This window comes from Salvia splendens, chromosome 17, assembly GCF_004379255.2.
Source record: "Salvia splendens isolate huo1 chromosome 17, SspV2, whole genome shotgun sequence".
NCBI classification, from domain to species: domain Eukaryota; kingdom Viridiplantae; phylum Streptophyta; class Magnoliopsida; order Lamiales; family Lamiaceae; genus Salvia; species Salvia splendens.
The window spans coordinates 7,292,936-7,310,359 of NC_056048.1; the positions used below are offsets into that span (position 1 = coordinate 7,292,936).

At 37.3% G+C, this 17,424-nt stretch overlaps 1 protein-coding gene across 3 annotated transcripts; it reads left to right on the forward strand.

Annotated features, from left to right (window-relative positions):
• The first annotated feature begins 5,449 nt into the window (after window positions 1-5,449).
• Window positions 5,450-13,692, forward strand: LOC121774171. 3 transcript variants are annotated; one of them, XR_006044943.1, is made up of 5 exons: window positions 5,450-5,693; window positions 6,252-6,384; window positions 6,469-6,687; window positions 8,694-8,824; window positions 13,635-13,692. XR_006044943.1 is itself a non-coding variant. In XM_042171087.1 (3 exons), exons 1-3 carry the CDS (start codon window positions 5,530-5,532, stop codon window positions 6,523-6,525), a joined length of 354 nt encoding a protein of 117 aa, XP_042027021.1. In that variant the 5' UTR covers window positions 5,450-5,529; the 3' UTR covers window positions 6,526-6,981. The 3 variants fall into 3 exon arrangements, 1 of the variants encoding a protein (XP_042027021.1); XR_006044942.1 differs by lacking the exon at window positions 13,635-13,692 and having other exon boundaries at window positions 8,694-9,801; XM_042171087.1 differs by lacking the exons at window positions 8,694-8,824; window positions 13,635-13,692 and having other exon boundaries at window positions 6,469-6,981.
• The last annotated feature ends 3,732 nt before the right edge of the window (window positions 13,693-17,424 follow it).

The following is a 17,424-nucleotide window of genomic DNA, read 5'->3' on the forward strand; positions in this document are numbered from 1 at the left end:
ATGACATACTACAACTTCGTACAAAAATAGTAGTATTATTTTAATATTCAGTTAAACTCAAGAATAATTAAAACTTTCGGTCATTCAATTGAATCGAATATAAAAAATGTCTTTATTTTTATGAGGATGAAATATTAAATATTTTAATTAAATAAATATAGCATGAAAATTAAATTATATATTTGTGTTGCCATTTAGTTTATAGATTAATTCAAAGAAGAAATTATTACAATTGTTTTGTCTAATTCTGGGGATCCTCTTAGAACAATTGTTTCAACTATATATCCGTCCTATATGAATCATGAAGAGTTGAGTAATTGTTTGCATGATCGTGTCATACTTGCTCCTACTTTAGAGGTTGTTGATGAATAAAATTTTAATTTTAACCCAAATAGAAGGCAAATTAAACTCTTTAGCACAATTCCAATTTTAAACTCTTTAGCACAATTCCAATTTTAAACTCTTTAGCACAATTCCAATTTTAACTCAAATAAAAGGCAAAATAACAATACATAAACTTAATTAAAAAGATGAATTTAAATTAAAAAATATTTATACAAAGTCCAATAAATTAATAGTTCAAAATTAAACCCTAATTTTTAAAACATAACTATAATGATATATACGTAACACCCAATTTAAAACTATATTTCTATAATTTTTTTCAAAATCATAAAATCTAATACAAATAAAGCTCAAATAATACATTCCTTAGACTAAAATTTCAGCACAAATAAACCTAAATAACAGTATACTCCATAAATTAATATTCCCTACAAACCCTACAGAAAAATGTGGCACCTCCCTCCCTTTCTCTTTCTCTCAGCGCCGATTGCACTCTCCCTTCCCATCTTCTCTTTCTCTCTCAGTCGGCATCGCCGCTGCAACCCTTCCTCCGACGTCCTCCTTATAAAAAAGTGAATAGAGTATACTACTATTTTTTTCGTAAAAAAGGATAAAGTTACGTGAATATTAATTATATAATGAATATCAATAGATTCGTAGCACTTCTACCAACTATTCATCCTTGGAGTTCGAAGCCACTCTGCCTGCGGTCTACCAACGACGGAGTCAATTCCACATTCATCGTTTAATTAAGAATCGTGTAAGCTAGAAAAGTTTAGAAAAAGAGATTGTAGATTAAGGGGCGTCTGGTAGCCACCACAATTATTAACATGTTTTCATGGTTAATTGGCTTTCTTGATTTGGTGGATAGGATAGTAGGTTGTTTGGTTGAGCCCATATAGGATGTTTGGGCTTATTTTCGGCGTTTGATTCAACAAAAGAGTGAAGGAAACAAAATGTCATCCGACTAAATTACCCTCTCAGGACTGGAATCTGATTAGTGTCGCACACCCCATCTGACCAACAGATCGAAATCCAATAAACCTCAAATTCGAACTAATACAGCAGTAAGGAAAGGCAACTTAGATGCACAAACTAGCTTTTGGTAGATGCACAACAATCTATCCAAAAATGAGTAACAATGGTTCTTGCAGGACGAAATTAATTATGCAACCCAGCCTTATCGAAGACAAATTCGCAAAATTGGCACTAATGCAGAACGAATGCAACATCACAACCAGACTAAATCATCACCTTAAGACCATGTTTATCAACAATCACCAATATAATCCAATCTAACAAGCCACTTTTTCAGTACTATAATTCTATCTCTTCCACATCATCAATATTCATTCAATCCAACCAAACTTCTTTTTATGATTTATCAATGAGCACCCAACCATATATATATATATATATAATATTTTTTGTAATAATAATATTATTACATAAAATATTTATTATTGCATAATAAAATTTATATATAAAAAAACACAATAAATGACCAACTAAAATTTTATAAAAATAAACAAATAAAAAATATAAATTATATTCCCTCCGTCCCACTTTAGGAGTCCCGGTTGAGTTCGGCACGAGTTTTAAGAAATATAAAGGAAAGTTGGTGAAAAAAGATAGTGACCTGTCTATATCAAAAATCACGAAAGAAACATACATCAACCAAGTCCAAAAGTGACTTGGGAGCTCATCCGGACATGGTCCCCTAGACATTTCGGACTTCGCATGGTTTGGAATGCTGGGCTGACCCTGACTATCTCTGTCTTCATCTGGCGCCTCCTCCTCCGGCGGGTCCCTGTTGAGTGTTATGTTCAGACCCGTGGTATCTCTCTCGCATCCAAGTGTATGTGTTGTGTCTCTTCTTTTTCAGTTGAGTCTTTTCAGCATTTGTTTGTGTCGAGTCCTGTGGCGAGATCGGTTTGGGATTTCTTTGATGGCTGGTTCCCCTACATTAGCACGCACATTCACACGTGCACTGATATTGCACATAGATTAGGTTTTTGGTGGAGGTCCTCTCACAGGGCCACTGCCTTGCACATCAGCTTCATTATCCCTTGTTTAGTATACTGGTTTATTTGGACGAAGAGGAATAGCTGCAAGCACCGCGGCGTTCTTTTCGTTCCTCCCATGTTATTTGGCAGGTTATTCATCATTTGCGGGCCTTGGTGGCGGCGGGCGTGCTTTTACCCCTTCACTGGCGCGGTTGCACTCCGGCTGTCGACTTCATGCCTTCGGTTCCTCATCGCCGGCGAGTTCTGAGGTCCCTGAGTGTGCTTTGGCATCCACCCGACGATCCTTGGGTGAAGCTGAACACCGATGGGGCCTTTATCACCTCGACGGGACAAGCTGGCGGTGGGGGAGTGGTTCGTGGTTCAGACGGTTTTCTCTTGGGGGCCTTTTGCATGCCACTCGTAGCTGGGTCGGCCTTTGAGGCCGTGCTTTTATCTCTTCTTCACGGGTTGACAATGGCTATGGAGTTCTCATCGCAGGTTTGGGTCGAGATGGATGCAGCAGCAGTGGTCGCGGTGTTCACTTCAGGACGCGGGGGAGCAGCGGATGTGAGACATCACATGGCTCGCATTCGCACTTTGCTCTCACAGCTGCAGGTCAGGTTCTCTCACATCTATCGAGAGGGCAACCGGCCAGCCGATTTCCTGGCAGGTAGGGGGGCCCAGACCCCTGCCATCACCTTCTATGATGCGGATTCAGCGCCTCGGTATTTGAAGTCGCTCGTGAGGATGGACCAGTTGGGCTATCTGAACTTCAGATTCAGATATCGAGATGGATGGCTTCTACACTTGGCTCGTGGTTTTGATTTATGGTTTTTATTTTTTCCTTTGGAGTTGGCCAACCCTTGGTCACCATCCTTGTATTTACTTGCTTCTTATTTTAGTTCTCTCGTTAGTTAGATGGTTAGTATCCGGTCTGTGGGGATACCATTGTAGCTTTGTTAGCTCTTGTGATTTGTATCTCCTTTGCGGACCGAGTCACTTTTGAGCTTGGTTGATGTATGTTCCTTTCGTATTTTTTGATATAGACAGGTTGTGGGTCTGCCTTAACCCCCCACCATGACGGTGTTTGAGGAAAAAAAAACCAAATCCAAAAGTGACTCGGTCCGCACAGGAGATACAGATCACAAGAGCTAACAAAGCTACAATGGTATCCCCACAGACCGGGTACTAACCATCTAACAAATGAGAAAACTAACATAATAAGCAAATAAATACAAGGATGATGACCAAGGGTTGACCAACTCCAAAGGAAAAAATAAAAACCATAAATCAAAACCATGAGCCAAGTGTAGTAATCATCAATCTCGATATCTGAATCTGAAGTTCGGATAGCCCAACTGGTCCATCCTCACGAGCGACTTCAAATACCGAGGCGCTGAATCCGCATCAAAGAAAGTGATGGCAGGGGTCTGTACCCCCTACCTGCCAGAAAATAGGCTGGTCTGTTGCCCTCTCTAAAGATGTGAGAGAACATAACCTGCAACTGTGAGAGCAAAGTGTGAATGCGAGCCATGTGATGTCTCACATCCGCTGCTCCTCCGCGTCCTGAAGTGAACACCGCGACCACTGCTGCTGCATCCATCTCGACCCAAACCTGCGAAGAGAACTGCATAGCCAATGTCAACCCGTGAAGAAGAGCTAAGAGCTCCGCCTCGAAGGCCGACCCAGCTACGAGTGGCGTGCAAAAGGCCCCCAGGAGAGAACCGTATGAACCACGAACCACTCCCCCACCGCCAGCTTGTCCCGTCGAGGTGAAAAAGGCCCCATCGGTGTTCAGCTTCACCCAAGGATCGTCGGGTGGATGCCAAAGCACACTCAGGGACCTTAGAACTCGCCGGTGAGGAGGAACCGAAGGCATGAAGTCGACAGTCGGAGTGCAACCGCGCCAGTGAAGGGGTAGGAGCACACCCGCCGCCACCAAGATCCGCAGATGCCGAATAACCTACCAAATAACATGGGAAGAACGAAAAGAAATGCCGCGGTGCTTGCAGCTATTCCTCTCCGTCCAAATGAACTAATATACAAGGCAAAGGATAATGAAACTGATGTGCAAGGTGGGAGCCCTGTGGGAGGACCTCCACCAAAATCCTAGTCTAAGTGCAATGTCAGTGCACGTGGGAATATGTGTGCTAATGTATGGGAACCAGCCACCGAAGAAATCCCAAACCGATCTCGCCAGAGGACTCGACACAAACAAATGCTGGAAAGACTCGACTGAAAAAGAAAATGTGAGTCCTATTTTTATATATTAGTTTTATAATAAAATGTGAGTGAAAAAAGGTGAGTGGAATGTGGGGCCTATTACCAATTATGAATACTCCTAAAGTGGGACACCCAAAATGGTAAACCGGGACTCCTAAAGTGGGACGGAGGGAGTATAATCTTGAGAAGGATTGAAATTTTTGGAAGGATTAAAGATTTGAGAAGAATAGACATTTGGGGAATCAAAATATATTATTCTCATCATCCTCTCTAGTTATTAGTTAGCAACAAAATGAACTAAAAAATTATGAAATTGTATCAAAGAAGAAGGATTATATGAGGAGCAAAAATGATATTTTTTGTATTTCAAACTATAGTAAATGTGGTTTATATTTATAGAAGATAAAAAATTATGAAATTTGTAAAAATTTTATAATTTTTTAATAAAGTACGATATATTAAAGATATATAAATTTTAAAAAAATATATCAACCAATGAGATTGTGCCATTTGACAGGATCTCATTAGAAAATGAAATTGAAAGGAGTGGAGACGAAACGGTTGGAGGTTGGCTTGGAGGAGACCTTGGTTTAGGAGAGAGAATAACCTCCACTTTCAATATTTTTTAAAATGGGGTGATGTAGCAATACACATAGTATAAATGACACATTTTTATTTTTGAGATGTGTCATTATAAATGACATATTTCTTAAAATAGAAACGTCACCTCCTATACCATTTTTTTTCACTCTTAATTACCTTAGCTTCTCTATAGACTAAGAAAAATGTAAACTAGCTAATAAAATGGAATAACCAACTTTAAGTAACTTTAAATTACTAATTATAAATGGAATAACAATTAAGTAAGTTAAAAAAATGCCAATGTTTTTTGAACATCGACTTTACTGAAATCGATTGTATCGAAAAAAGTGGGCGGAGGTCGAGAGAGTTGCTGATGGCGGCAGCCACTTTCAGATATTTGGTGCAGCTACACAGAGACGTTCCCAAAGCGGCGAGATTTTATTCGGAGGGCCTTGGCTTCACCATTGATGTCTGCACTCTCCGATGGGCCGAGCTCCACTCTGGCCCGCTCAAGCTCTCCCTCCTCCATTCTCCCAGGTGCGTTTCCTATCTCTCCAAATTCTTTGTTTCTTAATTATGTTAATGTCGATGAATTCGGGTAGTATATTTTCAGAATTGCGGTGCTGCAAATGATTGGAAGATTGGGTTTTGAGGCATAGGGAAAAAAACATTTTGTTGCTTGGCTTATGTAGTTGAAATTGGAATTAGTTTGATCTAATTATTGGTTGTTTTTGTGATGCAAGAAAATGTGATTGAATATAGGTTTAATGGCTGGCACAACCTTGGTTAGTGCACTGTTTGAAGCAATCTCATATTTTTTTTTGTTTAAAGGGTTTGGTTTATGGTTGAAGATCATGCTATCGAGTACTGTATCAACTTTTGGTTGTTAGTTAGGTTGAAGCATTCTTATTAGCAAATACTAAACCTTTTCAAATATATATTCTATGAAGTTCTTTTTTATGGCTTTTGGGGCTTTTTCTCGTGTTACAGCAGTTGGCTTGTAATCCATATGAACTGTGTTGATCAGGTGCTTGTAAGACATGATAAAAATTCTCTTTAACCAGTTTGTTAATATGCCATGCTCTATTTTTGCAGCAACCGTGTTCAACAGAAGGGTTATTCGTCGCTCCTATCCTTCACAGTAAAGGACATCAATAGTACTGTGACGAAGTTGATGACCTTAGGTGCCGAACTGGATGGCCCAATCAAGCATGAAATCCATGGAAAGGTAACCTCCAATAATGGTTTACACCTTAAGCTCAGTAGTCTGGCATCTCCTCTTTAGATTAATTTATGCATTGACTTTCAACAGGTGGCAGCGATGAAGTGTGCTGATGGGCATGTGTTAGGTCTATATGAGCCTGCTTAGGAGCTCCAAAAATGAGTGTTGCAACGGTAATGACAAATTGATGGAACAAAATGTAACTTTCTGGCGCATACACAGTTGTGATTGCAGTTTGAAGGAAGGTTTTCCGTGAGATGCTCGATGGCATAGAAGTAAGGCTTTCTCCTACTGTTGACGATGCTCCTGGTATGCAGCAACGCCTACACCATTAAATCTGTTGAGCACTGCTGATTTGAAATGGATGTTGCATTGTTAGAATTCATTTTTGAACAATCAAAGTGAATGTTTTCTCTCGATTTTAAGCATTTAGATTTCATACCACTACTCTTGTTTCAGCAATGATGCCATCTGAGTAGTATTCTAGGGTATATACAGGAGCTCTCTTAGTAATGGAATGTGCTAGTTTGCGACTTCAAGTTCTAACTTAATTTCGATAACTTACAGCTTTTGACCTGTCCAAAGCAGCTGGTGTTTTGATAATATTGTTATTTTCTGGTTCCCTACATAATTGATTATCAAGAAATGTATAAGTAATTGGAGAGATATCGAAAATATATAACAAAATGTGTGCAACTGTAATTGTCTCGTGATTAACTAACATATCAACACACTGTGTGCAACTGTAGTTGTGTGCTGTGTTTTTAACAAATCATGTTATAACAAATCATTGTACTAGATATTAACTTGGCCCTAGTTACAATTTTTTTGAACACCAATTACAAATTTTTATCTTAATAGGTATTAACATGAATGCATAATATAAAAATAAGTAATAAATATATATTATTAATTCGAGTTTCGAAAAAATGCTTAAAATGGTGCCCATTTCATGTGATTTAGCTCGGCCTGGCCCATTTGACCCACCCATTCTAACTGCCCGGACTGGGTTTGAGTGGGTTCAGCCCAATGAAGCCTATTTGATGTTAGGATTTATTTTTGTATGTTCTTTTTGATAATAATGTATCTGCCATGCTATTGAGTTTATTAGCCTTTGCCTTTTTGATGCTCAGCGAACCTAGAGCGCCCAACGGTATATTGAGAATGTTGTTTGCATGAGATTTGTAAATCAAATATGAGAACTGTAACTCATGCAGTCCTCTGTATGATTTGGTTCAGGATATGAGTATATTTTGTACCAATGCCTCCTTCTGCCGTGTTATCAAGAATACTCACTTCTTACATTGTTTGCATTGTTGGTTATATTTTTCTGTATAATCGTCTTCCTCTTGTTCAATTCTTCATTGTTCAAGCTTTAGTTTCAGTATTAGCTTACACCATAAGAAGTGCTATGAAAATATAATTGGAAGCTGCCTACCAATATACTTATGATCATTGAGTTTTTTAAGAAAAATTGTGTGCCCCTTTATCATCCGTGTTGCTTTAGCCAGATGACCGACTGAATCTGATGCATATGTGATATGTAAATATTTGGAAAAGGAAATAGGAAATGAACTCTGGTAGACATTGTTTTTGGAAATATACTCCAAGAATGATCAAGGGTGGGTTGTTTTGGGCCTAAGCACTGCATCATCAATGTAAACAGAATACTTAATGACGAGTGTGCCCATATTTGTGTTAGGCAGTTGGGAGCCGCTTAATAAATTTGGCTATAGAAGTCTAGTCAAGTTTGAGATTTAGTGTAACGAAGTTTTCAAGTCATAAATTGGCTTTGATCCAACCATCTAAGCAGCAGCAGAAGGCTCTGCTATGAACTACAGATGCCAATTAGTTCATTTTAACAAATCCAAACTAAACTATTCACTAGTAAAATCTCCAGAGCTCCTCATGAGTAAAGTTTTTTTTGCCTGTAAATTTCCATAGCTAACTGTTAAATTAAATTTGTACTTATATGTTCATTTTCTATATATGGAATTTGAGGAACAAGGGAAAGTATGCTGATTGAAGTCGGTGAAGTACATTTACCGTATTTATATATTTTAATACACATCGTCATAATGGAAGTGAGTACAGTAGCTGGCGATCCATGAAGTGACAAGTGAACAAACATCTTGAATCTCATGATGCAAGCTAGAAAGTTTTTTGCTATTGCAGATATAATTTTGTAGTGGTAGTGCAAGTTGGCCACCTTTTGGCATGAGAATAAATCTGATGGTGATCGATCCTAGCCCGTAAGCAATGCCAAACATGTGTATATCACCAATCTTTTCAAGATCTATCTATATATCTTGCAGGATCTCTCTTCCACCATCTTTCTGCATGTCATTTCAGCAAATTTGCATGCCAACAGGCCGCGTCACTTGCTTTCTTCGCGCATTATATCTTCCGTCTCTGTCTTAGGCCGAGCACTGACGACAAAAACCAGGTACCCAATTTGTCCTTTAACTCTAGGGCTGCCAAGATGAGTTAGGATAATCTATTTTTGGAAATAAAGATATTCTTGAGTTAGAAATGTAATGGAATGGAAAAAAAGAAGAATTTTTTTGTGGGTGGAAATAAGAGACTTGGTTGACTATGGCCAAAACCCAATGGCAGTGCTCTCTACACATGGCTGTTGGTATGTTAAAGTGGCTACTCATGCTTGTCACTGTGCTGCCACAGATCATACGTGATAGCTACCAATATCACTAGTACATTTTGTCGGGCACGTTTTTATTTGTAATATTACCTCGGCCATAACAAATAGTCGCATTTTTCATTTTAATTCGTTCACCAAAATTAATCTCTATTTATTGGTAAGCAATACTCCGATCACTTTTTCTCTTTATCTCTCTCATACTTTAATTAATTTTGCATTGAATCTCATGTCATCCACTGTCAAGAGTGAAGACTAATTTTTTTGGATGGAGATAGTATATTTTTCCTTACTTCATCCATGTATATTATGTATACATAAATAATTTGCTCAAGCAAACATGTTTTGATACTACTTAGCAGCCCTCGTCGTTGGATTGTTTTTGGTTTTATGCCCTCTTGAACTATTGTCTGCGTTTGGCTAATAAATTTACTTAAGTTAACATTTGCCGTGATGTGACACATTTTGCAATTAAATTGAATGGCGATAGTTTGATTCATAGCAAAAGTCGTTCTAGGTGTTTTAGTATTGTTATTTCGGTTGGATCATGGATGATATGTGGTAAATTTCTAAGTCTGTTTTTGAGTCTCGGTCGTGTCGGCCAAATTTGTGTCATTGTGTGCATTGTTAGCTATTCAAATGTGCAAGAATGCTATGTCTAACCTAAGAATATTAAAAATGAAGTCTAATTCCTTTTCACTTGTTTAATCAAATTAAGAGTATAGTACTATTTTGTCCTAAACATATGGCTGATTTACAATTTTGGTCCAAAACATTCACTTTTTGAAAATCGAATCCAAAACAAATGAAAACGTCACCGAATCGGTTCTTTTTTTCGGTTCCGTCAAAAACTAACGGTCAACTGTAAATTAGTGAAAATTTGACCGTATTAGATGATTTTGATTATTGTAACTAAGGGTCATCTTCTATTGCTTATAGCATCATAATCCAAAATTAAGACGAAATCTACACCTTTAGATTTTAAAATGAGTGGATGAGATTAAACCTTACGAATTAATAAATAGTAGACAAAATATCAACAAAATGGTAAGATTGTCATTTAGTTAACATATTATAATTTTCGTGGTTTTTTTTATATCAACATAGTGTATTACAAATCTCAACACAGTGACATGGGAATCTCAACACAAGTACCAGAAAATATCAACACAGTTTTATTGAGATTTTACATGTATTATATTGAGACTTTTGATGCATTTATTAATAAAAATATGCTTATCAATATATACGAAACTGAAATAAAAATGATCAAATTTCATCATCCGAACGTCGACGGAACATATGCAATTGAGATCTCGTTAGAATCCTAATAAAATTACCTTTAATTTGATGTATTTTTTGCAAAAAAATAATTTAAATCGAGAGAGTAACGTAAATTTAATGTTTTGGGATAATTTTAATAAGAGAGAATTGACATTAATACCATTTAATTTTATTTAATAATTATTTAAATTTTCAATATAATCCACCTCGCATTATATCACCCACTAGATCTTCTAATTTAATGATTAAGAATTGTTCTTAATTTTGGATGGCTAATTAGTTAGCAATTAATCAATGTAAGTAATATTTAAAATTTAAAAAAAGTTTACCGTGACTATCTCAGTTTCTCTCTCTTTTCTCTTCTTCACTTCCATCTCTCCCATCTCTTCCTTTTTCCCCAAATCGGTCTCTCTCTCTCTTTCTCTTCCTCTCATCGGCAACCTCTTCTCCCCCCGACCCTGAGCTCCACACCTACTTCGCCACCTCGCCCATTCGCACGGCCCCATCTACTCCCTCAAGCTCGGCAACACCCAATCGCACGGCCCCATCTACTCTCTCAAGCTCGACAACAAGCTCAACGTCGCATCACCTCGCCGGAGCTCGCGAAGGAGGTCCTCAAGGTTGGGAATAATAATAAATAAAATAGTCACTAATAAGTCTTGAATCGATTTTAAAAAATTGTTTCACATAAAAATGGGAATAATAAAATTGAATACTGCAACTACAGAAAGAGAAGTAAGAGTGATACTCTTAAAAAACAGAGCAGATCTGTGAGAATTGAGAAACAAAAAATGGGTGAAGTATCTGGAAAGAGCTTCATACCGAAATCATTTCTGGGGTATTATTCGGAAATTGGGATTGTGTGGGAGTTGATGAAGGCGCCATTGATAGTGTCGTTGCTGACGATTTGTGTGTACATTTGTTTGGCGATGTTCATCATGGTTTTCATGGAGAGGCTTTACATGGGTTCGTCATCATTTTGGTTAAGCTATTTGATAGACCTTGATCTATCGGACTAGAGCACCAACGATTTGTAGTGAAACGAAGAATAAGATAAACCCCTAGTTGAAGTGTTAGGGGGCGATTTCCGCCAGAACCGGAGAATGAGAACAAGTTTATACTTTATTTCTCAATGAATAAAAGAGTACATAGACCTCTAATTTATAGAATACTAACTAGACTCAATAAAGATAAAGATTGCATAAAAATAACTAACAAAAATAGAAGATATGTTGAGATCTTGCGCGAGATATTGTTGACGAGATTCACAAGATCGAGGACTCTATCAACTCTTCCGCCGTTGAAAACCACCTTGCCCTCAAGGTAGGTCATGAATTAAGAACATGAGTGGCTTCATTTGGATATCCCTAGCAATGCCGGAGTGTTCACAACCCCGCCCACTCTGATCCATCATGTGTGATAGGCACAACAACAATATATGTAACTTGGATAGTTTCAACCCCCTTAAGCTCCCGGGTCAAATATGTGAACTCCCTCGACTGCACCTAATCGAAGATCTTCACACCTCTGTTTGCTATCTCCAAAAAATGTCACAAGGGAACGACTGTGTTGGGAAGCGGTTGTGCTGTCCGTAAAGGAGTATTGATTATTCAACGCCAATGCAGTGGCCTTGCTGCCATAAATGGTGGCACGTGGTTCGAGCGGGACCTCTGTGATGGCACTGGCGGTTAGTGATGATGCCGCAGGCAAAACAGCCACCTACAGCAGAAGGGCAGGAACATATTCAAACTTCTCTATGATATGATCAGTTAAATCTGTTGAGACTCCCTTGTTCGTTGCTTCTTGTAGTGGATCCTTTGAACAACCTCGTGACAGCAGGGGTTGTGAATCAGCCATAACCTCAGATTGGGGGTTGACTGAATCAAGAAATTCGGTGCAGAAATCAGTATCAGCTAGAGCTTGAACCTGCGTGGACTGCTCCTCAATATTGTCGGCGACGATGACTTCATTATTAATATTCAAAGCCATGCTACAAGCTTGGTCAATGAGACTGTCATCTATGGGATTTATATCAACGGAAATATAATCTCTATTACATCCGTTGTGCTCCTTAGTGACGCTATCCACATACAAGGTATTCATGCCCATACACCCATCGCAAATAATTGAATTGGAACCACTCCCATTAGCAAAATTATTGCTAGAAACAGTCACAGTCACAGGTAGAACACCAAATTGATTGACACTTACTTGTGTGACCTCCTCTTTACGCTGCGGTGGCTGATGATCGAGCCCCTGATTCGCAACTAGGCACGCCGTTTTGCGGTTGGGCTTTCGCTGGTCCCGGCCAGTCGCCACGTCTAGTTTGTAAAATTCGGGATCGAACCGCTTCTCTACGGCCAATAAGAAATCATCCCAACTCTTACCTTTGTTAGTTTCCACCCAATATTCCCTCCAATCTGATGTCGGATGATCAAATAAATATTGTGTAAGATAAAGACGATCATCTAGTGGTGTGTAGTGGTGGTTATAGTACCTTTGGATCTTACCGATCCAATCCAGGGCATGCTCTCCGTCAAAACGTGGTGTTTCGAGGCGGAGGCGTGGTAGGGCATGAGGGTTGATACCAAGCGGTGCTTTTGTGACCGACTGCGGAAGATACCAACAAGAACGACTTCCAGACAAAGAAAATATTCTAGGGTTTTGAGATAAAACCCTAATATGCTGTGAATTTTGAGAGAATAGTTTGGGAAAAAATTTGGAGAGAGGTTGGTGGGAGAAGTGTAACTCAATGAAGCACCAGTTTGATAGACCTTGATCTATCGAACTAGAGCACTAACGATTTGTAGTGAAACGAAGAACAAGATAAACCCTAGTTGAAGTGCTTGGGGGCGATTTCCGCCAGAACCTGAGAATGAGAATAAGTTTATACTTTATTTCTCAATGAATAAAAGAGCACATAGACCTCTAATTTATAGAATACTAACTAGACTCAATAAAGATAAAGATTGCATAAAAATAACTGACTAAAATAGAAGATATGCTAAATAAATAAAATCAAGAAGATATGTTGGAGATCTTGCGCGAGATATGCTTGACGAGATTCACAAGATACCCTATCACTATTCTGGAAGAAACCTGAATAAAAATACAAATGGGAGGCCATGAAAGACGATTTAGAATAGGGGAGTGCCGCTTTCCCTATGGTTCTCGTTCAAATCCCCTTGTTAAACGAAAAGGAAGTATCTCATCTATAATTAACCTCCTTTTTGTTTGTAATGATGAAATCAAATCCACTGCAGGGTTATAAGATTTCAATTGATGCTGGTTCTAATTTATCTTGTCCTGCTGATAGGCTCGTCATTCAATCGTCATAATAAATCGAAGCTGCTGGAGTTTGGTTGTCGGCGAGGTGCTGACGACAGAGAGTGCAATTTGGGGAAGAAGAAAGGACAAGAGAGAGGCGGAACAGAAGAAGAGAGGGTGGAAGTCGTATTTTTTAAAATTTTTATTTTTTAAAATTTTTTATTATATTTTATTTTAATTAATTATGTATTAGTATATGAATTAAGTCAAAATTTCACTAATTTACGGTTGACCGTTAGTTTTTGACGGAACCATAAAAAAGGACTGATTCAGCGACGTTTTCATTTGTTTTGGATTCGATTTTCAAAAAGTGAAAGTTTTGAACAAAAATCGTAAATTGGCCATTGTTTATGACCAAAATAGTACTATACCCTCAAATTAAATTCTAGGTCGGATTGTCGATGGCATTGGATAGTATATAGGAGTATTTAATTTTTTGGAGAACTGAAACAAACTTATAAGGAAAATAGTGGAAACCGACCTCACCATAAAATACTTTTTAAAAAACTTATTCCATTTTATGCCAATTGGTTTAAGCTGTGCGTGCCAAAGGTTATCTCCAGCGGCTATATGCCTTTTGTATGACATGACTGATTGATTTAATGTATGCCCAAGCAAAGACAAAAAAAATTGAGTGTTTTATTTACTAGCTACTCCCCCGCAAGTAAAGAATATGCGTGCAAGTAAAGAATATGCATTCTTTACTTTTTCGTCCGTCCAGCAAGAATTAACATATTCTAATTTTGAAAACTCTTTTCAATCTATTAAGGTAAAATCCATTCTCCACTAATAATATTTTAATTATTTTTTTTTCTAACTTTCTCTTTAGAAATTCACTTGAGAAAAAAAGCAATAGACGAACAAAAAAAATACTCCCTCCGTGCCACTTTAGGAGTCCCGGTTTACCATTTTTGGGTATCCCACTTTAGGAGTCCCGGCTGAAATATTCCACAAATAGTATTAGGCCACACATTCCACTAACCTTTTTTCACTCACATTTTATTATAAAACTAATACTCCCTCCGTCCCGGACTACTTGCACTTATTTCCTTTCTGGGCGTCCCAAGTTATTTGCACTCTTTCTATTTTTAGTAAAAATTATCACCTACAGCCGCAATTGTTGATTTTGCTATACACTCATTCCTTAATCTCCGTGCCGAAAAGGAAATGTGCGAGTAGTCCGGGACAGAGGGAGTATAAAAAAGTAGGACTCACATTCCACTATCTTTTTTCACTAACTTTTCTTTACATTTCTTAAAACATGTGCCGAATTCAACTGAGACTTCTAAAGTGGGACGGAGGGAGTAAAAGTAAATGGGCATTATACATCCTAACATAAACAATAATTCAACTATACCCCTAAATTGTGCTATTGACAGTTTTTTAGTAGTCAAATGTGACATATCGACGGTTGGGAACTGAGGCTGGGGTTCTGGTCCCCTAATAATTTAAGATCCAACCAAGACTTGATGCAATGGATTTACAACTCGCATGTGGAATTATTGCTTAGTACCTCTATATTCCAAGAAAGTTAGAATCATTTTTTTCACTCATTTTGAAAAAATCACAATAAATAGTAAAGTATGAGCGGGAATAATGTTGAGAAGAAAAGGTTAAAAACCATAGAATTTAAGTATCAGAGCTTAATTTATGTTGCAATATAGATATAGTATAAACATTTTGTGATTACTTTGTAGGAGGGATGGAAAAGAATAAAAGTAACTCCCAAATTAATGAGTCATCCATCGCTAATTTTTTATATTTCCTTCTATCCACTGAAGATGACTCACTTTCATTTTTAGTTTATCCCAATCAAGATAACTCATTACTATATAAAATTACATAAATTCTATGCCGCCCAAGGAATGGATCATCTTCCTTGGAACGGAGGAAGTATTTAAACACATAGGTATAATGCCTCTTAAATAGACTAGCTAGTCAACAAGATTTACTCCATATCATCATTCACGATTCAATACCATCATGTCTATTGCCATTTTAATCACCTTTAATTATCAAAGCACATCCTTAGTACTCCCTCATCCCAAAAAAATATGCACTCTTTCTTTTTTAGTCCGTCTCACAAGAATATATATTTTCTAATTTTGAAAACTCTTTTATCGAGGTGAGATTCATTCTCCACTCACAATATTTTAATTACTTTTTCTCTTTATATCTCTCTTACTTTACTAATTTTGCAATAACTCGTGCTTAATCCAAAGTGCATATTCTTGGGGCAGATGGAGTATTTGTTTATTGGGCATATGTTGGAAGATATACTCAAATTTAGATTAATGTCTACACCTTATAACATATTATGATACATGATATATGGTTTTGGTTTGGTCTAGTATGTTTCTCTTGATCTTTCAGTTATGTACCTGTTGATGGTTTTATTTTTATGATTGTCGTATGTGCTCTGATTTGGTGATTCCATCTTGTTGCTGGGTTGATTTTGATTGTGCTTGATCAGGTGTTACTTTTGGCCTTTTCTTATGAACAGATGCTTTGCATTTTCTTGTTTAGTTGTTTCTTACTTCGATCTTGTTTCTCCTGCTTACTTTTGTCTATATATGTTTATGCCTCTTCTCACAAGTGATTTGAGCCTTTTCTGTTCATAAAAAAATATTTGAAATCCAACCCAATGAGATGACTCATTAGACGTTGAATAGTAGAAAAATTACTCTTGATTAATTTTGTAAAATAGTACTCTCTCCGTCCCACACTACTCGCACTTATTTCCTTTTTGGGCGTACCAAGTTACTTGCACTCTTTCCATTTTTAGTAAAAATTTTCACCTACAGCCGTAATTTTTGACTTTCCTATACACTCATTCTTTAATCTCCGTGTCGAAAAGGAAAGGGGCGAGTAGCCCGGGACGGAGGGAGTATACTAATAATAATAGTACTTGCTTCTTTTCTTTTTATATTCATGACAGATAGATGAAAACCAGCCGCCGCCGACATGACTCGTATACAAATTGCTATGCCGTGTCAGTTTGCTTCAAATTTTCTTTTTCCTCTTGAATAAATTAACACCTTCCTTACATGTATGCTCAAACCCCGATATGAAGAGTCATGACATGAAAGATGCTCTTTGTCGCGAGATAATTTTGTTAACTCATTTAAATATGTTAGTTGTACGTAATTACATTGTGACCAGCTCACCTATTTTGTGCATATTCCTTTATTTCTTACATTAATCACGACTCACTGCACTTAATTAGTCCCTGCAATTCTTTTTGTCTCAGGCTTTGTTCGTACACTTAATTTGTTTTGACTTCTCAAATTCAGTCCATGAACACTTGCATAGTTAATTAAATTTAAATGAATACGTTATAGTATACTTAAGCAAACAATCTATGACAAATTAATGGCAGCAGGTGTCAGCATTAATTTGTTTACATATACGGAGTATAAATTACGGGGTTTAGTGCTTGTGTCTGTTTATATAGAAATCAGAGGTTTTCAAGTTCTCAGTGCCGCATTTTGTTACATGTATCTCACTTCCATTCCACTAAATTTCATTATATTTTATATTAGTCCTATAAAAATATGAACATTTGAGACGACATGAGAATTAATGGACAATTAATAAAATAAGAAAGAAAAAAGTAATTATAATATTATTAATGGATAATGGGGTTCACCTTATTAGAGAGAATGAAGTTACCAAAAAATAGAAAGGGATAATTTTTTGGGACATCTCAAAATGAAAGATGTTCTTATTTTTATGGGATGGAGGGTGTATAAATTTAATACATAAAAGTACGAATAATA

What these genes read in the sequence shown, in the direction of transcription:
- LOC121774171 (XM_042171087.1), top strand. Translation starts at nt 5,530, where the DNA reads ATGGCGGCAGCCACTTTCAGATATTTGGTGCAGCTACACAGAGACGTT. An exon ending in TCCCTCCTCCATTCTCCCAG is followed by an intron (nt 5,694 to 6,251) that starts GTGCGTTTCCTA and finishes CTATTTTTGCAG; the next exon opens with CAACCGTGTTCAACAGAAGG. An exon ending in AGCATGAAATCCATGGAAAG is followed by an intron (nt 6,385 to 6,468) that starts GTAACCTCCAAT and finishes GACTTTCAACAG; the next exon opens with GTGGCAGCGATGAAGTGTGC.